Source organism: Talpa occidentalis, unplaced genomic scaffold (genome assembly GCF_014898055.3).
Source record: "Talpa occidentalis isolate TD23 unplaced genomic scaffold, MPIMG_talOcc4v2.1 talOcc4.8, whole genome shotgun sequence".
In the NCBI taxonomy this organism is placed as follows: domain Eukaryota; kingdom Metazoa; phylum Chordata; class Mammalia; order Eulipotyphla; family Talpidae; genus Talpa; species Talpa occidentalis.
Genome location: NW_023605194.1, coordinates 60928350 through 60952357, shown reverse-complemented (window position 1 = coordinate 60952357; position 24008 = coordinate 60928350). Strand labels below are relative to the sequence as shown.

The 24008-nt window shown below is 39.1% G+C and overlaps 1 protein-coding gene across 2 annotated transcripts in view; it reads right to left on the bottom strand.

The window, feature by feature from the left end:
* Positions 1–24008, bottom strand: part of PAPSS2 (3'-phosphoadenosine 5'-phosphosulfate synthase 2) — an 80742-nt gene that overhangs the window by 45181 nt on the left and 11553 nt on the right. The window contains exon 1 of one of the 2 annotated variants that reach the window (XM_054690622.1): positions 8638–8721. The exons of the other annotated variant lie outside the window; for it this stretch is intronic. Coding sequence (XP_054546597.1) covers positions 8638–8664 — 27 coding nt within the window. The 5' untranslated portion in view covers positions 8665–8721. Of the gene's footprint in view, positions 1–8637; positions 8722–24008 lie in introns of those variants that run through there. 2 annotated transcript variants of the gene reach the window in all.

Genomic DNA, 24008 nt, shown 5'->3' with positions numbered 1-24008 from the left:
TGAAAGCCCTTGGGAGAGGAACTCAAAGGAGCTGTGTTTTTGGCTTCAAAAACAGGAAAGTGGAGGAGAAAATATTAGGTGAAGCTTATTGCAGGGTAAAAGCAAACACTTTTGGATCAAATAATCCCGGAATTTTACACTACCCTAGAATGAACTCAGGTTGGTGAATTACATAGCTGGAAGTTGGGGGTATATGTGCATGGAGGTACCTTTCAGAACCTTCAGAAGAGGAGTTTACACATGCACAGATGCCCCCGAATCTTCACAGCTGGACCCAAATCCTCCTTCAGTGACTTGGACAGGGATCACTCACACTCACACTGAGAAAGAAGCAGGTGGAAAGATAATAAGAACAGGGAAAGTTCTGGCTGTTTCCATGGTTATACTGGGGATGGCAATATTCCTGGTATACTAGATTTTATTTTAAAAGCATTTCCTTATGATGAAACTTTCCCAAGTTCCCAAATACAATTTCTAAAGTAAACCTTGGAACATAACTTGCTTTTAAAACAACTGAGGGTTTATAGACCTACATTCTTCTCTAATTTTGCATCATTGATCCATATTCTTCATAGTTATCACTCATATAAGGGTCTTTTATCCCAGTTTTCACTGTGCATGCCCTGATTCAGGCCTTCACTATCTCATTTCTGTGACTTCGACGTGAGTATCCAGGCCTGGCTTCATATCATGTGGTTACCAGGGCTCGGGATGGCCTTCAGATTTGGACTGGACGCTCTTGCCTCATCTGTGTCATGGCCCCTGATAGAACTTGTTCCAGGTCCTCCTGCCTCATTTTTCATTCACAGCCGCATTTCACTCCTTAGATCCCACTGATATTACTGAACTGCTTGTCTGACTCTTACCTTTGCTTGTCTTCTTGCATAATTTGGACTCTCTGGCTGCACTGCCCTCCACTGCTCTAAATAAATATCTCACTTGGTCTGCCCTGATTGTTTTGGACCTTATTCCTGGGCACAGTCCCCATGCACCCTGTTTCTTCAAGGTTGTAAAGGATCCATCACATCCATCCCTTGACCCAGAAGCCCTGCCTCTTCCAACTGACATTTACATTAATTTTTTATAACACTCTCGAGTCATGTTACTCTTATATTTAAAACTTTCAGCAGCTTCCTAGCCACCACAGAATAAAGTTCTAATTCTTAGCTTGGGACTCACGGCCCTCCCTTAGTTGGCTCCTATGACCTTTCAACCACACTTCCTACTCTAAGTTGCAGAAAATCTGGTTTAAGCCAGAGGTTTAGTCAAGGTTTCCTAAATAGTTCACTCATTCTGGCTTTGCACATTTTCTTTCAACTCTTCATACCTGAACAAATCTCTGCAGACATATATATACCTGCATACTAATCACTACATACATAATTTTCTATAACCTACAGTACAGACACATCACCTGTTCTTCAGCACAAATTCCACAGGTTCAAGTTGCCTTCCTTAATGCTTTTCTCCTAAACTCTCACCCATTATCTGCGTACTTAACTGTTACCTATGTCTTACCCATTTGATTTTCTGCCTTTTCTACTTTAATTCAAGTACTTGGACATTTTAGATTTATGGCTCATGTTTTACAGCCTCGTAGATTTAAGTCATGTTTCAGACTTCACTGTCAACCCTGCATGAGGGTGGCCATGGCTTAGTAGCTTTGATTTCTTGATAGGGCTCAGGTAAGAGGAAATGATTTGGATTTTAAAGTTGCACAGTTTAGAGTCAGTTCAAATTCTGGCTCCATTAAAACCTTGAAGGAATTAAGCCTAATCTCTCTAAATCTCACAAAATTGTAGGATCTTAATTATTGCTAACTGTTGTAAGGATGAAAGAGAATTAGCAAAGGTGGTACTTTTGGCTCCATGAAGTGCTCAGTAAATGTTTGTTGAATGACTCATAAAAGGCTAATAAATGTTTTGTTGGCTGATTGACTGATGTGGATATTTTTAAACAAACTCTGGTCCTCCCTGGCACAGATGCTTTAGTGTAAGTACTCAATAAAATGACATCTTTCAAACTTTGATATCTGTCACCTTTGTTATGTACTAAAGTCTTCCTAAAGTGAGACCTACTATTTCCTAAGCTTCTCACAGACATCATTATAGAACACAGCTCAAGCAGTTCAAACATAAAGTATATAGAACTCCACTTACAACTGCACTTGTAAAATATTCTTTGAAATATGCATCACAAACCATGTATAACAATTTGTGATTCTAGTTCTCAAAAGTCTCCCATATTCTTTGAGAATGATTTAAGTTGATGTGACCCAACACATTTCAGTTTGTGCTGAAAGCCAAGTCATCACCTAAATCCAGTGAGCCACATACTCTCTGAGTACAACCTTGCATGGATTATTCCACTGTTTTTTCCTTCACAAATATAACATAAACAACCCAAAGTTAACCAACTCAAACATGTTATTGTGAACTAAAATAGTTCTCCAACTTGAAAAGGTCTGAAATCACCATTCTGAAAAGTTTACATCAAAACGCTGGCACTTTCATATTTTGCTCTCTCTGAGATTAAGAACAATGAAGTTAAAAATTCCTCTGTTCCACTGCCTGTACCCTGCACACCGGGAGGTTGGTTCCTAAAGATAAGAGAGGTCACCAAACCCATCATGCTCTGCAGTCAACATAATCACTGAATTCTGGAGCAGTCATTCCTGACCAGTTCAAAGACATCCTTTATTGTGCAATATTTTGATGATTCAATTAACGGAACTCAGAAAAAGGAAACAAGATCAGAAGGCACACTCCCTTATTCAATCATCAGTTGGACCCCAGAAAAGGAGTTTGCCTTTGTGAGGCAGAGCAAAGCAAAGGCCATTAGTGAAAGACACAGATTAATGCCTTTATTAACACTTGCTGTCAGTTATTAAGAGTAGAAGACTCTGGGGCCTCCCTGGTGGCACAAGGGGTTAAGATGCAACCTATGAAGCTATCCACAGCCACTGCAGCACGAGTTCAATTCCCGGCCAGGGAGCTACCCACATGGAGCAGCAGACCTCTCCTGACTCGCCCACTGCTCCTCTCAGCAGTGTATTTCAGTCAATATGCCTGTTCTGTTCTCCACTCTGTCTCTGGTGAATGGTCTCACTCCCCCACATCTCTGGCCTGTACCCCAATTCTTGTATGCGTAAATAAATAAATCTTAAAAAAAAAAATAGTAGAAGACTCTGGACCTCCCTGATGGCTCAGGGGTTAAAGTCTCAGTGCTACCAAACTATCACCAGCCACTGTGCGTAAGTTCAATGGCTGACCAGGGAGCTAACCCATATGGTGCAGCAGACCTCTGTCTCAATTGCAGCTCCTCTTAGCAGTTTATTTCAGTAGATCCAGATAATCTGCTCCCCACTCTGTCTCTGGTGAATCCTCTTACCCACCCCTATCTCTGACCTAGACCCCAGTTCTTATATGCATAAATAAATATATAAAAAAATTTTTAAAAAGAGGAATAAAATATCAAACTGGACATAAAATAAAATGTCAAACTGGACACTTATTTAAGTTACTGTTTGAGTAAGTCCAGTGAGCCACATACTCTCTGAGTACAACCTTGCATGGATTATTCCACTGTTTTTTCCTTCACAAATATAACATAAACAACCCAAAGTTAACCACTGCACCCAAAGTTAACAGTCTCTAATCCACTGCAATGAGAATTCTATGCTGAGTAGTAGGCCCAAAAAATTCAATAAGCCACTGCATATGAAGAGTTTAAAATTGTGCCTAATCAATACTTGCTATCATGACCCTCACTGACAAGATCTTCAGTGTTTATCTTACTTGATCTCTTCCCCCCCACCCCCCCCCCCCCCCCCCCCCCCCCCCCGCACACTTCCATAAGTGAGATTGCCCACCTCCAGCTACTGACGCAACCTCACCTGCTACTCTAATTATATCAGATTGCATTCCATTGACTCAAGTGAACCAGACTAAATCAATTAGAGTCCTTAATAATTGAAGCTGTACAAAACAGACATCCTATCAGTCATATATTCAACCTTTGACTGGAGGTTCATGCAAAATCTGGACTAGAATTGGCAAATCAAGGCATTGGAACAAAAACTCTGAGCAATCAATAATCCCTAAAGCGATGTTTTCCTTCTATTTTATCTCATTGGCCACTATTTTCTGGAAAACTCTGCCTTTCATTGGTTTCCAAGGTATCTTTCTCTCCCTGTGCTTTTCTGCCTCATCACCTCTTCTTCACAGGCTTCTTTACACATTCCTCTTCCTTTACCTGCTTCACTTCCCTCAGGATTCTTGTAGTTCTGCCGCCAGCACCCTCTGCTCTTCCATGTACACCCCTAGTGAATCTCTCTTATTTCCCAAATCTCTCTATTATTGACATGCTGTGGGTTGCCAAATCTCTATCTTCAGATATGCAAATGCCTGGCAGGTATGGTTCCTCAAAACCACTGAAACTCAGCACAATGAAGATGAAACCCATGTTCTTGTCATCATTCCTTGCTCCTTTATGAATATTCCTTTCTGCTTGACTACACTTCTCTTCATTACTTAAACTCTATTTCTTAAACTTAAATTCTATTTCTTTCTCCTTCATTAAAAACAATTACATCACCAAATTCTGCTAATTTTAGCTAAGAAATGTCACTCAAACCATCTCACTGTTGTTACCTAACATTTCTCACAAGAACTTCCCTAATAGCCTGCAAACTGGACTTAAAATCCCCGTGACTTCTAGAAAAATCTACTGAGCTCACGACGGGGCATGACCTCTTTTTTCTGCTTATTGCCTTTCTTGGCATCTAACTGCATGAAGCAGTCTCACAAACCCCATGCATAGTCCAGAACAAATATTTTTCCCATGAGTCCAGGCTTTCACTCACATTCTCCTGGCTTGGCATGTTTTTCTCAGGTACCTGCCTGCTTACTCATCTATGAAGGTGTGGCTTAAACATTCTTGGGAGGCTTCTGCTCATATTCCCATTGTCTGTGGGTGGGACTTCACATCTGACCACACAGTATTTCTTTCCTACTGAGAGTTCGTTCCTTCCCCAAAATGACATAATTGTAAGAATCTGATGGAGCATTTGTTAACAACACAGATTCCCAAAGCTCTCCCTAAGAGATTCTGATTTGAGTGGTCTGGGGTAGGCTCAAGAAACTGTAGTGTGTTTGTTTTTAAAGTGCCTTGGATAATTTTGAGGCTTAGGCAAATCTAGGGAACACTAAAGATAGTAGAATACTTAGGTTATTTACTGCCTGCCTCACCAGACTGGGAGTTCTGTGGAATTGGCTCTGTTAGGGGGAGAGGATGTCCTGAACAGATTCCACAAATAAGTTTAATGGACTCCCCCACATCTACTCCAGACCAAAGATACCCAAGATGGGTTGCCCTGTAACAGTTCCACTCACATTTGTTTGGAACCCTATTTCTGGAATATTGTAGGAGTTGAAAATTTACTGAATAAATGGTATTTTCACTCATACTAATTTGTCAACCCATGATAGCTGAAAAATTTGATTAGTTTATTCAAGTGTTTATTATGGGCAGAGAGATGTAGGACCAAGTGCTGAGAAAGTTTTAGAAAAATGTGCCTACCCAGGGACTAGCACTGGGTGAGAAGAATAGAAATTTGTTGTTGTGTTTTCAATCTTGGCAGAGTTACAGATTTAGGAGCAGCCATACCTGTTTTGATTCCCTGATGAATTCAACCATATTAATTAAAAAAAATCACTGAGCAGAAAGAAAGACAGACATTCTTGCTCCATACCCCAGTTCCCTCAATAGGATGTATGTTCTCTCAAAGCAGCAGAATGGTAGAAAGGTTAAGAGCTTGGGCACTATGGGTAAGTTGGTGGTGGATGCACCACAGTGGTGATACCTGATGAGGGTATCCAAATATCTCCTCAATTAAAAGTAAATAAGGGGCCTCCCCAGTGGCGCAGCGGTTGAGCGCTGGGTTGCGAAGCTGCCCGCAGCCGCTGAAGCGCCGGTTCGATCCCCGGCTGCTCCCCGGCCACCGGAGGAGGGTCCCATATGGCGTGCAGACCTCTCCTGCCGCCCGCTGTTCCCCTCAGCAGTGTACTTCGGTCCTTCTGCCTGCTCTGCTCCCCGCTCTGGCTCTAGTGAATTCTGTCACCCTCCCGCGCTTCTGACTGTACCCAGTGCTTGTATAAATAAATAAATAAATAGTAAAAAAAAAAGTAAATAAGGGGCCTCCCACAAGGGTTAAGCACTATGAAGCTATCCACAGCCACTGCAGCACGAATTCGATCCCAGGCCAGGGAGATAACCCATATGACGCAGCAGACCTCTCAAGACATGCTGCTGCTCCCCTCAGCAGTGTATTTCAGTAGATCTGCCTGTTCTGCTCCCCACTCTGTCTCTGGTGAATCCTCTCACCCCTCAAACCTATGGTCTGTACCCCAGATCTTGTATGCATAAATAAATAAATCTTTAAAAAAAATAAATATTTTTTTTTAAAAAAAGAGCATGGACCCTGGTACGGTCTTCTGGTTCTTCTAGATGCCAGCTGAATGCCTTGAGCAAATTCCTTCATTAGTAAAATGGTTTTCATAACAATTGCTGCCTTAGTGAGCTCTCATGAGGATTAAATGAGAACATGTATATAAGACAAAAATAGGGCTTGGCCAGTAGTTAAACCCTCGCTATAAGTTAGTTAGAATAAAATAAAGTGTTGCTCCTAATGATAATTAAAGCAGTTACATTACTAATAAAATAATTATAAAAACAATAATTAAGCAAATGATCGTAGTCACTCTTATTAAGACAGTTCTCACATTTCCTCCTGTGTTTGCCTGGTCAGCCCACTTTCACACTATCTCTTGCATCTTTTCCCTTCATCTCTCACATGCTTTACTTTCAGTTTCTACACACAAGTTAATCTGAACCCAAGTTCCTCAAATGACTTAATTGTTCAAAAAGCATCCATATTCTGTCCAAAGTCTTGCTTCTACTCTCAGCTCCTATCTCCACAGTCTCCTTGCCTCCCACCTTGAAAATAGGTAATCACTTTTGTTACTTTCTTGTGTATACTGTCAGTTTCTTTATTCAAATAGTTCATTTTTAAATATGTATATATTTATTTATACTTCCTTTCCTCACTCTGCTTTTTCAGATCTGTCTTGGTAAATTCCATATAAATATAGAATTTTTCTTATTCATTTTACCACTTCACAGTGTTCCATTACATCAATATATCATAACATATTATAAGTTCCCTTTTGGTAGATGGTTAGATGGTTTTCAATCTCTTATTAAAGCAAACAATGTAGCAATGAGTTACTTTGTACTTGATATCTCATACACAGAAATATGTCTCTGGGATTAATTCTTAGAGGTGAGATTACTAGGTCAAATACTAGTATGGGCATTTGTAATATTGCTACATACAATCACATTGCCCTCTTTAGAAGAATATACCAATCTCTACCTTCAACAGCAATACATGGGTGTTTCAGGTTCCCAAAAGCATTGCCACAAAGTGTTTTATGAAGACTTTGGATTTCTTCCAATTCTATGGGTGAAAAATGGTATTTCAATATTTTAGTTTGAATTTCTGTTATTATGAGTGATGTTATACACATTTTATTACATTTAGGACTATTTTATATTTCATTTATTATTTTTTTGAACACTTATTGATACCATTACCTCATTTTTGTATTACACTGTTGGCCTTTTTCTTATTGATTTATAGAAACTTTTCATATAGGAGGTAATGTTCCCACTGGCTCTTTGTCTTTTGACTTTGTGAATAATATTATTTATGGTGTTGCTTGCCATTTCTTTATTTTTATCAGTCCTTGCTTTCTTTTCGAATTTTAATTTTTCTGATTACACTACTGATTTAGCAAATACATATACAGTGTATCCCATATACTATTTGGGACATACTTATACTAAAAAAATTATCCATTTTTTATCTGAAATACATAGTCAACTGGCCATCTTGTATTTCACGTGGCACTATTTTTTTTAAAGGTTTATTTATTTATTTATACAAGCACTGGGTGCAGTCAGAAGCGCAGGGTGAGAGAATTCACCAGAGCCAGAGCGAAGAGCAGAACAGGCAGAGTGATGGAGTACACTGCTGAGGGGAGCAGCGGGCGGCAGGAGAGGTCTGCGCGCCATGTGGGACCCTCGCCCGGCAGCTGAGGATCAAACCGGTGCTGCAGAGGCTGCGGGCAGCTTCACAACCCAGCACTCAACCACTGCGCCACCAGGGAGGTCCTCATGTGGCACTATTAAGGACAGAGCTAGGTAGAGATTACTAAGGGCACATGCTCAGAAAATAAGGCCTAGCGATGAATCATTTGTCACTTGAACATTGAAGATGTTGGTCTCTGTGCTTTATCCCTTTTGATGTCCATTTTTAAAAATTCTTTTTTTAGAAACTCTTTTCAAAGGAATGTTCTTCTTTGCTGGTGTCAATCAGAGGGGAAAAGATGATTTGAAAGTCTTGGTTCCAAACTGTTAACTGGTAAAAACAACTCCATTTCGGAAAATAGTATGTGTCATCTTAAGAGACTACAATTTTACAACTAGTTCTGAAATTTCAGACATAAGGTTTAGATAATTTCTCCAACAAAACCTAATACCCTATATTAGCATCATGCAGCTTTCACACATTACCTTGAAATTAGTGAAGAGCGGGTTCATTGGCAGAAGGGTGGTTGAGTTGGAATACAAAATCTTGGGAAGAGCCTAAGGAGAACTATATGAAGACAGTGAAAGAAAGAGAAGGAAATTTCAGAATTCAAGAAGACTGAATTCAAACATTGCAAAATAGCTGCATCTAACCCCTCTATCAACCAGTGAGTAAAATGACTTCATGTTTTTCTAGGGAGAAGGCTGAGGTAGGGCCAAGGATTTTCATTCTTCCAGCTGGCATGCCTCACAGATTCCACAGAGGAAACGAGTAACTGGAAGAAAAGCATGAAGTTCTACAAAGAACAGCCTATACTTTGAACTTTTATAAAATGTCTTTAAAAATTTATATGTACCTATGTACACAAACACAAATTTTGTCATTAAAAGAAGAAAATCTTCCATCAAGATTTGAAAAGTATCAAAATTGTTTATTTTCCAGAGTAGGAAACAAAAATGTAGGATCTGTCTTTCTGAGTAGGGTCATCTGGCCTCTGAGTAAAGGGCATGCAGGTCTCCTCTCAACTCTCTTTTCATCACCCAGAATTGCCAACAAACTTCTGTTCTAGTCCTAACTGGTCAGGAAATGATGCAGCAGCAGATCATCTGATTTTCTGCTGACAAGAGAACTGGGGAGTGGCTGGCTTTATTTAGGCCCCTCGGTTCCCATCCAGGGGGAAGTCAAGAACAGATCTCCTCTAAACTTCCTAGTATGGGGTTTCCTGACACAAGACTAGGAAATAGATCTTTCCTTTAAATATTAATTTGTAGCCTCTCCTAGAATATCTCTTAGGAAGAAAAAGCATTTGTGAGAATTTTCTAAAAAACATAAAGTGTGAATTAACGTTGCTTTTTCTATACAAAGAAGTCTTAATAACAGAAAAGAAATTCTCAATATAGGGAAAATAAACAAACAAGCAAAACTGCGAAACAGTCCTTGGATTTCTTTACATTCCACATGGCAAAAAGTGGAACTTAAGCAATTAAAACCAAAGATACGCCAAAATAACAGGGCCCAGTTTGAGCCTACACTGTATTTCCCAGGAATTTGGACACATGAGGTGAATAGATGGGACCAGCTGTGAGAGTCCCTACTCTGCGCCTAGTAAACAACACTGTAGACCCAGGGGGAGGAGGGAGGTTATGTGAAGCCTTATGACAGATCCGTCTCCTGGTCTAGCTCCTCAATCTCAAACTTGAATCCTTTAAGGCAGCAAAAGAAAGATAGAAACAGACCAAAGAACTGTTTCATGAAAGAGCTCAGTCAGGCACTGAGGCGTGTTGGAGTGAAGGTGGAGAGTATGGGGTCTCAAATCAGGCGAGTTGGGTGCCAAGACTTTCTAGACTCTACATGACTTGAGGTGAATGCATTCCAAAGATGAACAAAGCCTTAGTTTCCCATCTGCAAAATGGATGGAATAAAGGCACCTATCTTATGGGGTAGATAAAACACTGAAAGACTTTCTACTGCCTTTCAATAGCAGTCTGGTAAATAAATCATAAACACTACACAAAAGGAATGAACAAATTACAGTGATACACAATAAGGATGGATCTTACAAGACATGAAAGCTAAGATTCAGAAAGAAGAGGCAAATAGTCTATAGGGTTCAAGGTCAAGCTGACACTGTGAGTTAGCTGACTGTGCACTTGACATGTCAAACCACGAATGGAATTCTCATGAAACTTGTAAATTGCTTCCTGTGGATATACACAGGCTGGGAGGGTTGCCTGAGAAACACAGCTTACCTTTGCATCTACAACTGGAATGACATGATCTACCTTTAATCTCATGCCCCCATGGTTGTTTTCACAGAAGCAGACAGAAAGTGACTTCTGCAACAGTTACCCTGTTAATCAAGTCAAAACCTAGGTCCCGGGCCTCCCTGGTGGCGCTGCAGTTGAGCGCTGGGTTGCGAGGCTGCCCGCGGCTTCCGCGGCGCTGGTTCAATCCCCGGCTGCTCCCAGCCACCAGAGGAGGGTCCCACATGGCGCGCAGACCTCTCCTGCCGCCCGCTGCTCCCCTCAGCAGTGTACTTTGGTCCTTCTGCCTGCTCTGCTCCCCGTTCTGGCTCTGGTGAATTCTCTCACCCTCCCGCGCTTCTGACTATACCCAGTGCATGTATAAACAAAACAAACAAACAAAACAAATAAATAAAAAACATGCTTCTTAAAAAAAAAAATGCTAAAAAAAAAACAAAAAAAACACCTAGGTCCCATCATGAATATCAAGTCCTCTGTAGCAAATGAAGCCATTGCTGATTACATGTTGAAAGTAGAAGACAAACACAACATGTAAAGTGGGGGTGGCTGCAATGCTCCCTTTTAGCGTCCTCTACATAGGTAAGTGGAGGGGACTGGGTATAGTCAGGAGTTCAAAGGGAAAACAGGATGAGAATGAGAGCTAAGTTTCAAAACTAGGATTTTTTTTTTAATGGATTAACCAATGAGCTCACTTCACTCTTCATTAATATTGCACCAAAATCATCACCAACTATTTTGCTGATTTTGTGGACAACGTGTATTGATACGATATAATTATAAATGGATTGACAATGACTGTGCCTTCTGTATATCAAGTCACTATTTTTGCTGCTATGTAGTATGCAAGAGATTTCATCTGAATAAGCAGAAGCAGTTTTAAAAAGCTACTAAGATCCTGAGTCTCTGGCCATGTGCTTAAACCTTTATGAATTAGCACGAGGACCAAATATTTCCAACCACAGTTTCTCAGGATTGTTATGCAGCCACTTTGCACACTAATGAAAATTTATTCCACAGACTCTGGTTCTTGTCAGATGATGGAAACGGTGTGTCAGGCACATTCCTTCAGACATGAACATATTGTTGAAACATCATGGTTCAGGCCAGCCTAGATGGCATGTGAAAGCCACATAATTTGGAATACACTGCACATATAAAAATCTACGGGGAAATTACAAACGGTGTTTCAGGGCTTAAAGTCCTCGCTGCCATTTACCTCCATGCCTTGGATGAAGAAGAGAGGCCTCTAGATGATTCACTGTCACTCTCAGCACAGCCAACTATTCGACTCTACCTCTCAGGCTCTTGTGTGACCCTGCTCTGACTACACCCACGTCCTCCACTTATCTATGTAGAGGAGGAAAAAGGAAGCATTGCAGCCACCCTCAATTTATGTGATCTGCATATCTTCCAATATCGACACATTCAGCAATGGCAGCACTCGCTACAGATGGCTTGACATTATGGTGGAACTGTTCTTTGCCATTTCCTGATCATTTCTAGTTACTATTTCCTTTCTTTTTCAAACATGTTTTTCGATGCCATGCCTCATAACTTTTCTCCAATGCAAATATTCTGTGTAATTATCAGACACGTTCTTTCTATTTTAAGGACTTAATCTTTTTTTTTTAAGGTTTATTTATTTCTACATAGAATATCTGGGTGTTGGCCAGAGGTGGGGGAGAGGATTCACCAGAGACAGAGTTTCAGTGAGACCTACTGAAATATACTGCATAGGGCAGCAGCGGGCAGCAGCGGGCTCTCTGGCCAGGATCAAACTCAGGCCGCAGGGAATCAAACTCTGGCAGCAGTGGTGATAGCACTGAGACGTAACCCCTAGGCCACCAGGGAGGCCCCTTAAGGACTTAATCTTAAAGCTACATCTCAAGAATGGAGAACATTCTTTCTGGTGTAAGGTGGTATCTCATGGTAGTAGATCAAGAAGATGTGGTACATATACACCATGGAATATTACTCAGCATTCAAAAAAGATAAACACATGCAATTTGCAGCAACATGGATGACGCTGGAAGGGATCATGCTCAGCGAAATAAGCCAGAAAGAAAAAGAAAAATACCGGATGGTCTCACTCATAGCAGGAATCTAGAAAACTTAAATAAGGGACCAGGAAAATGAATAACTATAAGAAAGTGAAAATCAAAATCAACAAACAACTATGAACCAGAGACACTCTATGGGTGTGGGGGGCAGGGAGGAGAGGGATTGGGGTCAAAATAAGGGGGTTGCAATTGTATGGGGAATATAAAAATAAAATTCATTAAAAAAAAAAAGAATGGAGAACAACTTGAATCAAATTAAAGCAGTTTTATAGCCCTAGGAAATCATCAGTGTGTATCACTGGTGTACATTCTAAGATGACTTGTTTGAATGTTAGATGTGAATCTTTCCCCAAAGCAAAGGTTTTCTTGGTTCAATGGAAAAATCAGCCTTTAGTGCTGATGATGTCAATTCAAAGGAATTCAAGTGTTACTCAATGATGTGTACCTTCCTGAGATGCTGTCTCTTTGTGGATTTGTACCAGTGAGACTCTGGGAGAGGGGTAAGGTGTTACCCTTTGTTATTCTGGAGACTCACAGAAAAGAGCTAACTCAGCAAACCATGAGCAAACAGAACTTTAATATACATAACTAACCAAATGAAAATCTGGATCAGATGAGCACGTTTGTTTCCTTTTCCTTCCCCTTCCCTCCCTTATTTCTTCCATCCCTCCCTCCCTCCCTTTCTTGCTCCTTCCATTCTTCTTGTGTTGGGCATTTGTAACACTTGAGTGCCTTTGAATTGACACAGTAAAAATATGAATTAAAATGCATGGATGTCATTTACATTTTCCAACATTACACTTCCTCTATTATTTATATAGATGTCACATTTTCTGGCAGCTAGAATACTAGAACTTTAGTTCACACGCTAAAGATGACAAATGGTGATTCAACTAAGATTGGGTAATTAAAAAATATTGAAGATAAGATTTCATGACAAATAATTCGGTTGAGTGAGTGCAGCAATGCAGTTGATGGATGATTTGTGCCAAATGTTATATTATTTATGGTCAGTAATAGTAGAGCCAAACCACCTCATTTTATTTACTATAAAAATCTGGAATGAGGGCCTCCCTGGTGGCACAAGGGGTTAAGATGCAACCTATGAAGCCACCCACAGCCACTGTAGCACCAGTTCAATCCTTGGCCGGCCAGGGAGCTACCCACATGGCGCAGTAGGTGTCTCCTGACTCGCCGACTGCTCCCTTCAGCAGTGTACTTCATTCAATGCACCTATTCTGTTCCCCACTCTGTCTCTGGTGAATCTTAACCCCCACACACACCTCTGGCCTGTACCCTAGTTATAATATGCATAAATAAATAAATCTTTTTTTAAAAATCTGGAATGACTGGAAAAAATAGGAATGAAGTGGCACTCAACCTCTTTTTTTTCTTTTTTAAAGCACAAGAGGCACATAAGTCTTCAGTTATTTTCCTTGGTTTAATATATTTTTTTGATACAAGCTCTCAGAGTAAGAGAATAAAAATCATGCATTGTTGAACCCTTAACTGGCTGGCATGCTTTCCTCTTTGTACCCTCTACATTTTACTGGATAAAACCAAGGATAGCCTAAGGTATAATCATCCCAAATGATTTATTGCAGTAGAAATGTAGCACAGTTGCTTAGTACAAGATACTCACTTCCCAAAGACCTGAATTCAAATTTGGATATTTTTGAGTTCTTAAATTCCCAAAGAACATACTGATACTCCATGTGTATACTTGAATCTAAATCATGTTGGTATAAGTTACTTTGTCTGGGAGGATCCTGACTGAGAAGTTGTAGATCATGAGGTCACACATATATAACCACCACCGTCTGCTGTTTTGCGCCAGCTAGTGCTTACAATTTTCATTTGAGCTCTAAGTATGTGCCCTGCTGTTATTCTTTCTTTGGCAGTTGAACGTTGAATTGGAGATTTCTTATTTTTGTTCTAAGGAGTACTAAGCAAAACAAGCAATAAAAAGGGGAATGGAGCATGCTAGTGTTTGAATATGCTCTCTTGTTCTAATTCTGTGCATTATTAATACTTAGATACATGCAATGTCAGCATGGAAATCGGTCTTCACAGATACTGTGGTTTTCCAGAAAACACTCACAAACAAATAAATGTAACAGACAACATTCCATTTGTTAATGGACATATGTGAATAAGCAGCATACAAAACAGGCTATTAGAAACTGGTTAAGTCCTCCAAATTCAAGTGTGGTATATAAATGGCCACTGTTAATGTTCATAACTTAAACCTGGGTACCTGGTCAAAGTAATGCTTGGGAAACACTATTAAAATTGAGCTAAATTGTCAAAAAATAAATAAATAAAATAATCAACTTGATTCATTTGAGACTTCAATCTATAATGTCATATCAACATTTCACAAATTTTCTTCAGATTGTCTCCTAGGATAAGGATTTCTTTGAAATAATAATGGTTGTGTTGTAGAGCAACCCCGATACAAAACGGGGTGCCTGACTGTGGGTCCTCACCCGCGCGCTTAAAAGGACTTATCAATGCTCTACTGCAGGCACACGTGAAAGGTTAATAAAAGGTTTATTTACAAGGGAAGGGGAAATGAGGAAATGTACAGCTCTGGGAGAAAAGTGGGAGACAAAGTTTTAAATGAGTCCTACCCGATCCACCGATCAGGAATCCCAAAATGGCGCTCTCAGAGTTCACCGCCAGCCAGGAGCAGTGAAGCCAGGAGGCGAGGGATTGCGAGCCAGAGAGACCCCAAGGCCCACGTGTTTGGTTTTTATATCCAACCTGGCTGCCCAACTCCACCCTCAGGTCCCAGCCACCCTCCCTTTGGTGGTGATGGGATTTGTCTTTCCCAATGTCTTGATGGCTTTAGTCTGGGGTGGGGGTGGAGTCCACAAAGCCTGTATGGAATTAACTCAGGACATCATTTCCCCCTAACAGTTGTTGGCCAAATAAGCCTGGGAAACATTTATAGGGTTGCCAACAATATGGGTTTGACCTTTTGGTAAAATAAAACAAAACTTATTCAACAGAAGATTTGCTTTCTCTTAAATTTTTAAGTGGATCATCTTCATGTTATCTGCCTGAGTACATGCTATCTATGAAATCCTGTACAAACAAATCCTTGAGAAGGAAATACTAAAGGAACTGATATCTTTTTGTAATGTAGAACATTTCTTATCTTGTTTATGCTATTACAAAACGAAGGGTTTTTTTATTATGTTAAGAATTAGATAACTAAATATCATGTTAAAGGTTATCATTGAAAGGAGGGGGTATAAGGGGAAGAGAGGAGAAAGTAACAGCCAGTATAAAGTGTTTAGAACCTCTCCACTATCCTCCCACCCTTCATACCCACTCTTACAGGATAATTATTCTGATCTAATAAAACAAGCAACTCTCATTCCATGTAGTCATATGATTCCACATGACTAAAGAACAGGTTCCCATAATTTGTACACATTCAGTGAATAATGAAATGGATCACTGAGGAGGTTCAGCATTTTGGGGTCACTTCATTCCACTGGTGTTCAGCATAAATTCACCTTTTGTGGAGGTTATTATGGTTCTAGGTAACTCCTTTGGCACTCAATGGTCAATTTCCATGAGTGGCCCTTACTTTGTTTATTAACAGTAAATTCCTTCATCTGCATAGACTGGTTTATGATTTGAAGAGTACTCTATGCTATTGTTGTACGTGATTTTCACATTCCTGTAAAGTATAAGCCCTGACTTCCACCTAAGTGTTCCTATATCTACACTATCCTGGTCCTATGCATATTTGTTCTTGCAAAGGTCTGTCCTTAAGAGAGATAATTTATTTTTCATAAGATTATAAAATGACTCATGTTTAATCACTTCTTTCAGTACAATCAAGCAATTATTTATGCCATTCACTAGTCTTATCACTGTCTCATTCTAATTTTTTAAATTGCTTAAATTATCCTTAACAATGACATGTCCCTTCTTCAAAAGCCTACTTGTGTCAATAACTTACCTAACTGTGTTCCAGAATCCTTTGTGTTCACTGTTCAGAAAAGCCCCAAACTGGAAACCCAAATATCCATCAGTTATAGATGGATAAAGAAAATATGACATATCCATACAAAAGAATTTTTTAACCTTGAAAACATTCTGTAAGTGAAAGAAGTCAGGTATAAAAGACCACAGGTTTTATGATTCCACTAATAGGAAGCACTGACAAAAAGGAACTAAAAATTGGAGACAGAAAGTAGACTGTTGGCTTCTTGGGGCTCAGGATAAGAGCCAGGTGGCGCAGTGGTTGAGCTCTGGGCTACGAAGCTGCCTGCAGCCTCTGCAGCGCCGGTTCAATCCCTGGCCACCTGTGAGGGTCCCACATGATGTGTAGACCTCTCCTGCCATGCCAGCTGCTCCCCTCAGCAGTGTATTTCGTCGGTCTACCTGCTCTGTTCCCAGCTCTGGCTCTGGTGAATTCTCTCACCCTCCCGTGCTTCTGACTGTACCCAGTGCTTGTATAAATAAATAAATAAATCTTTAAAAAACAAACAAACAAAGAAAACAGAACAGAAGTGAATGCAAATGAGCACAAGCGATCTTTTTGGTGACGTAAATGTCCTAAACTTCTGTTGTGGTGACGGTTGCACACCTCTGTATATTCACTAAGACTTTGAATTGTAACCATTGTTATCATTACATTGGATAAATTTTACAATATGAAAGTTGTATTTCAATAAAATTGTTTTAAGAACAATCATTTCTTCATTCTTTGATGAAAACCTATTTTCATCTATTTTTTCATTCAGTATCTCTTCAAATTCTTATAGAGGTTCCAAAATATACAAGTTTTGTCTGTGACCTATAGCCTAGAAACAAATCTCATGTTTGATAGTTTCCTTAGTTTGATGAGACTGTGGTTCTCCTGATTTCAAGATTTCACAAAGCCAGGTCTGAGCTGTAAAATGTTCACAAATGCTGAAGTTGAGGCTCTCAGGAATACACAGCTAAATAAATTTTGGTATATTAACATGACAGAATATTATGCTCAACCTTGGCACTAATAATCCTTTGGGCTTTGTTGGGGGGGGGGGCTGTCCTACATGTTTTAGGAGGGTTAGCATCTACAGTTCCCACATCACCAGTTGTGACAACCATTGAAAATGTCTCCTGATCTTGTCTAGTGTCCCCTAAGGGGCAAAACCATGCCGGTTGAGAAGCACTGCTATGCAGCTGTGAGAATAAACCAATTCCTGTCACACACAGACAATGTGATGATTCCCACAAACATAATTCAAGGGCAAAAGAAGTCACACAAAAGAGTATATAACATACAATTCTGTTTACATAAAGTTCAAAACCAGGCAAGAATGGTTGAATTGTTACATCAGGAGAGAGTTTGTAACTGGAAGGAGCTTCTGGGATTCAGGCAATATTCTGTTTTGTAATGTAGGTGCTGGTTACACAAATGTATTCACTTTATGAAAATTCTTTGGGCAGTACACTTAAGATTTACATATTTTTCCATATGCATATTATACTTAAATAAAGTTTTAAAAATTGGGCCATTGCTGCTGCTGTATAAAAGAGGGCATTTTAGGTATGTCAGGAGGGACCCAGCACTTTTCTAACAGAATGCTAATTCATCCTTCCACAGACCCACCGTGATTCCTGGCCCTGACTCCTGAACTGAAAGACAGAAATCCAGTGTGTTCCACTGATGAATGACAGCTTGTTTCTGGAGTATGTTGTTATCCAGGTGCCAAAACCAATAGAGCTTCCCCCACGCCCCCCCCAAATCCATTTTCAATTCAAACTTGCAACGCATAGGCCTAAAATGGGTTATAGTGTGAAACTAGGCTAAGTAAGACCAAATAAAGGAAGGTTCACTCCAGTATTAATGAAAATAGTGAGCCTAGTTCCCAAATCTGAGAGTATTACAGTACTCAAGCTGCTAACAACTGTTATTTGTTAGTGAGGAAGAATCAGTTGTACAGATTCATTCATGTTCTCACTCTTGCTTGGGCCCTTCCTGACCAATACTTGAGGACCAGGGGCAAGAGTGTGGTTTGTCCCACAATGATCTTTGATCTAGGCAGAAAACCTGCCAGTGATTTAAGACTTGTCATTAGCTTGAGTTATCTAATTTTTTAAACCTAAATACCTGCATTCAAAGACTGCATTTCCTTTCATTCACTGCATTAAGAGTGAATAATTTCTGTGAAAAGAAATGCTCTATAAGAGAGCACGTTATTAATTTTTAAACTTAATGATATAAAGTTGATCAAAACCTAAAAACAGATAAACCAAGGCCAGAAGTCTATTAGCGATTAGCGTGGGTGGAAAAGGCACAATGGTTGAAGCATGGTGATCTGAGGTAACCTGCCAGGGGTCTTAGTAACAACCTTTGGCTCAGCTCCTAGCACGCAACTTAGTTTCTGGTATGAATCTTGCTTCATGTTAGACCATGTACTGCCATGAGGCAGAATGGACCTGGGGGGGTCTCATGACTACTGACCATTTACTCATTCCTTGGTATGCAACTATACAGCAAACCTCTTGGTATGTAGCCACATCATATCTGACCATGTACAGGTGCCAATGCAAACCCACCAGGAACCTTATAGAAACTGAAAGTGTATATAAGTCCCTAACTTCCTATAAATAGGGCTCTGCTCTTGGATGTGAATTTGCTGAGTCAGCACCAATGCAATTAAACCAGCTTCTTGTTAGCCCTGGTGTTTAAGTTTCCCTTCTGCCATGTTATAAATTAACTTGATCCATTTGTGTAATATTAGATAATAACTATTCATATATCAGTGCACACCATTTCTATGTATGAGCTAGTTATATGTGTTTTCCAGTAATACACATTTTTTAAAAAGATTTATTTTTATTTATTTATGCATACAAGAACTGGAGTGTAGGCCAGGTACAGGGGTGGGGGGAGTATGAGAGGATTTACCAGAGACAGAATGGGGAATAGAACAGGTAGATCTACTGAAATACACCGCTAAGGGGAACATCAGGCAAGACAGGAGAGGTCTGCCGTGCCATGTAGGTTAGCTCTCTGGCCAAGGATCAAACTCATGCTCCAGTGGCTGATGATAGCTTGATAGTGCTGCGACTTTAATCCCTGCACCACCGGGGAGGCCCCTCCAGTAATATACATTTATATTCACAACTCACATAGAAAAGACAGGCTCATTTTTGAGGTTTCTTCAATATGGGTCTTTAATACTCAAGTCCAGCAAATGTGACAAAAGAATCCTTTTGTATTTAGTCCCATTGGACCAAACCAGGTTCAGCAGTGAGGTCTGGAGACCTCATGATCAAAATCCTAAAGTTACTTACAAAAACGGGCCACTCTTTTCATTGCAATATAGGGATGGAGCAAATTTCCAGGGAAAAAGTCACCACAGCCAAGAACAACTAAGAAAAAATGTTTTCCAAGTTTTCCAGAAAGCAGCCTGCTCATTAGGTAATGGTAAAACAGGACACGGATGGCAAGCTTTTAAACATTACAGCTGGAATATTTAATTTTTAATATCCACAAGGAATGCAGCAATCACAAAAGTCTGCACTAACGAGTCAATTTTTGGGGAAAAAAAAAAAGAAAGAAAAGAGCATATAGCATTCTGAAGTAGAGAAAATCCATCTACTACTAGCTAGCTAACTGGGGGTGGTGGAGGTGGGAGTGCTCACGTCACAATCCACATTTGTGTGGTGCAGGATTAGGCTAGGTGTGGTTCTCAAGTCAGGGTGATCAAAGGAACTTCCTAGCCAGCTGTTAAAGAATCCAACACGGACCAATCAGATTCTCTGGGAGTGGTGTCCAGGTTCAGTATTTTGTTTAGCAGGGTTGAGAAACACCAGACTAGATGATCTCTAAAATAATCTCAAAGGTCCCACCCAGATCTCAATAGAAGTTGAGAAGAATAAATAAAGGGAAGATCACAATGAATTCAGGGAAGAATTCTGAATATCAGCATAATAAATGGAATATAAGGAAGCATAAAGCCTTGGCAGGTATAAAGTGACTTTTAACTAGAGGCTGGCAACACACAAATGAGACTGAGAATAAGGTTCTCATTTGAGTCCTTCATGAACAATAAATATACTTTATTATTAAAACAACAACAAAACCATTCAAAGCACAGACATGAGAAGTGTTATGTCATTAAAGTCTGATCGCATTTGTACTTTTTACCCCATTCCAAATTTAAGTATTTCTTTAATGTTTTGTGTAGTTCTTAAAAAGTGTACAGAGACTTATTAGATATTTAAAGCACAGCAAAAGTTCACTTCTGAATATATATATATATATCAGGCTCTGAAAATTCTAACTCAGATCTCTTTAATACAAACTACAAATCAAAGACTGTGAAAGTGGTAGGTTTTTTAATTTCTTATTGAATAATATCATGCAACTATGGCAAAAAGCCAAGATAATTGTTTTATGAGGACATATACACTCCCTGTTTTATGAAAGAGAGAGATAATGCTAAATGACGACAGCCATAACCAATACTATGACTAATAAGGCAGCCTGGGTAGATTCATAGAAGTGATTTGTTTGAATGAAGATTTAAAACATAAAACTTCTCTATGTGGCCTGATATCTTGAATATTGGCTAATAGGGCCTGAATTCTTAAGCTGCAACTATCAGACTGTAGGGGAATCTGTTTATCCTCTGAAGCTGAACATAAAAAATGTGTGTGCACCCAGGCACAGAGACTTCTTATCCTTTTTTGAGTCAATAACCTCTTTGGTATCCTGTGGGTTCCTTCTCAGAAACTTGTTTTAAATGCATAAAATAAAGCACAAAGTGTTGCAAAGGGAAAAAAAAAGAACTATAGTTATAAAAATTGTTTTAAAACATCATAGCACTGTAATAAATGTACTTCTTTATCAATATATTAAGTAATAAGATCTAGTTGTTTAGATAGCTATAATAATTTTGCAGCAAACTGAATTTTGTAGAAATAAGGAACAAAGACTTTTTTATTATATCAGCAACACACAATGGATATGAGAAAATCTGTGACTTTTAGTTGGTGACATGTTCACAAGCACAACCTATATGTAGTCTTTTGCCTGTACTTGTCATTAAAGAAAGTGGTACATTTCTGTTATAGTTTATAAGAAATATTTTCCCCATTTAAGTTGACAACCCTTCTAAGTTCTGTAGACTCTAGATGAAGAAATCTGGCAAACTTGGGTTGTATCTATGTCTTTTTCTTGATGCCTCCAGGAAAGGGAGAACATTAGACCACAAACCACTCAATGATCCTTTCAAGGATTAGTTTCTATAAGGCCCTGAAGACACAGAGCCTGGACAGTCACAAAAATATACGGAGGAGGTGAAGAGCTGTCTGAGGTGGGACCATGAGGCAAGCTCTGAATTTCAGGAGCTAAAGTTCAAATATTTCTTTAATATTCTGTGTAGTGACTTATTAGATATTTAAAGCACAGCAAAAATTTGTTTCTAAATGGATGAGAAAAATAAATGAGAAAATAACATAGGGACATAAAGTGAAATGGCACCCAGCATGAAGTTGGTGCAAAAAATGGAAAATTAACCCCAAATTCACTTCTGAGCTTTGTGGTAGGAAATCTTATAGGGGAAAACTTGGACAGTCACAGTGCAGTTTCTAAAGGATTATACAAAAACACAAAAAATAACCAAAAACTCCTGAAATATATAACCTTTCTGATACTAAGACCCGACAGAAATTTTTCCCATAAATTTTATAAAGAGAACATCACGTATTGTAATGAATGAACAATAATCTCAATAATATCTTTACAGAAATTCAGATGTCAATGACATGCCCCCGGGTCACTCACCCACGTCAGAACTGAACACTGAACCCCCATTCTCAGCAGCAGGAGGTGGCAAACTTTTTTTAAAGTGTCAAATAATAAATATTTTCAGCTTTCTAGGCCCTATGGTCTATTGCAAATCCTCATCTGTGCTATGAAAACAGCCACAGAAAATGTGTCAATGAATGGGCATTGCTTTGTTTCAGTAATCTTTTTTTTATATACACTGAAATTTTAGACTTCATATGCTTTTCACATGTATGTAATGCTTCCTTTGATTTGTTACCCAACATTTAAAAAAATAAAACCATTCTTAGCTTATAAACCATACCCAAATAGGCTGGGGTTTTAGGGATGAACACAATGTAATATACATATTTTTAGAAGTACATATATCATAGATAATCTATATATGTGATGTCATACAATATAATTACATAATATATGATTTATTATAGATTTATATGACATGTACATTTATATAAATATATGTATATATAATATAAATATATAATATATAGAAATATCAATGTATATAAAATGTTTATATAAATATATATGCATTGATTTGTTATGATGCACAACTGAAACCTACATAGCATTATAATTCAACGCTAATGCAACCAAAACATTTGAGGGGAAAAAACCAAACCACCAACACAGCAAAAAACAGACTGGGTCTAGATTTGTTTCACAGGACGTAATTTACTAACCCCTGGTCTATAGGATCAAATTTCTCCCATACATCTCCCCTGATTTTTGTATGCTTCTCTTTCCTTAAACCTCTATCTATACCAACTTTTTTTTTAAAGATTTATTTATTTATTTATTTATTTATTTATTTATTTATTTATTTATATAAGCACTCGGTACAGTCAGAAGCGCGGGAGGGTGACAGAATTCACCAGAGCCAGAGTGGAGAGCAGAAGAGGCAGAAGGACCGAAGTACACTGCTGAGGGGAGCAGCGGGCAGCAGGAGAGGTCTACATGCCATGTGGGACCCTCACCTGGCGGCCGGGGATTGAACATGCGCTGCAGAGGCTGCGGGCAGCTCCACAGTCCAGTGCTCAATCGCTGCGTCATCAGGGGAGGCCCTATATCAACTTTTTAAAGTAATAAGTCTCCCTCTATTTCACATGCCTCTATACACAATTCCAAGCAGGATAATATCCTGTAGACACACATGGGTCCAGAATTTTTATGTTCCTGGACATAAGAAGGTAACAAAAGATGAATTAGCAGCAAAGAAATGACTCAGTTCCCAATCTCATTAAAATAAATACACACACAAAAAGGACAGAAAAATTCAAATGTACACACTTTCTCTATCTCAGAGATCATGTGTTTTTTAAAAGCAAATAAGAATATGTATAATTATCTGAATCAACACGTGTGCTGTAGCATTTATGACATTAGCTCTTACACTGAAAATGAGGCAATATCATGTTTCATGGCACACAATTAACTTGGTACAATCTCTAAAAGAAACCCTTCATTCTAATTATCATTCACATGTCCCTGAGCCTCTGCCTGTTGGGAAACAAAATACTGAACCACTGAACACTGCTAACGTAGGCTGTCTCTACTATCGTATTGGCTCATCAGAAAGCCCAAGCGAATTTACCTCATCTCTTTATTTAATGTCCTCATCGACGATTTGTAAAACATACAACTACTGATTCTAGAGAGCTGCTAGGATAGTTAATAAGAATTTATGAAGAAGCCTTGATGAGTATAATGAAAGAAAG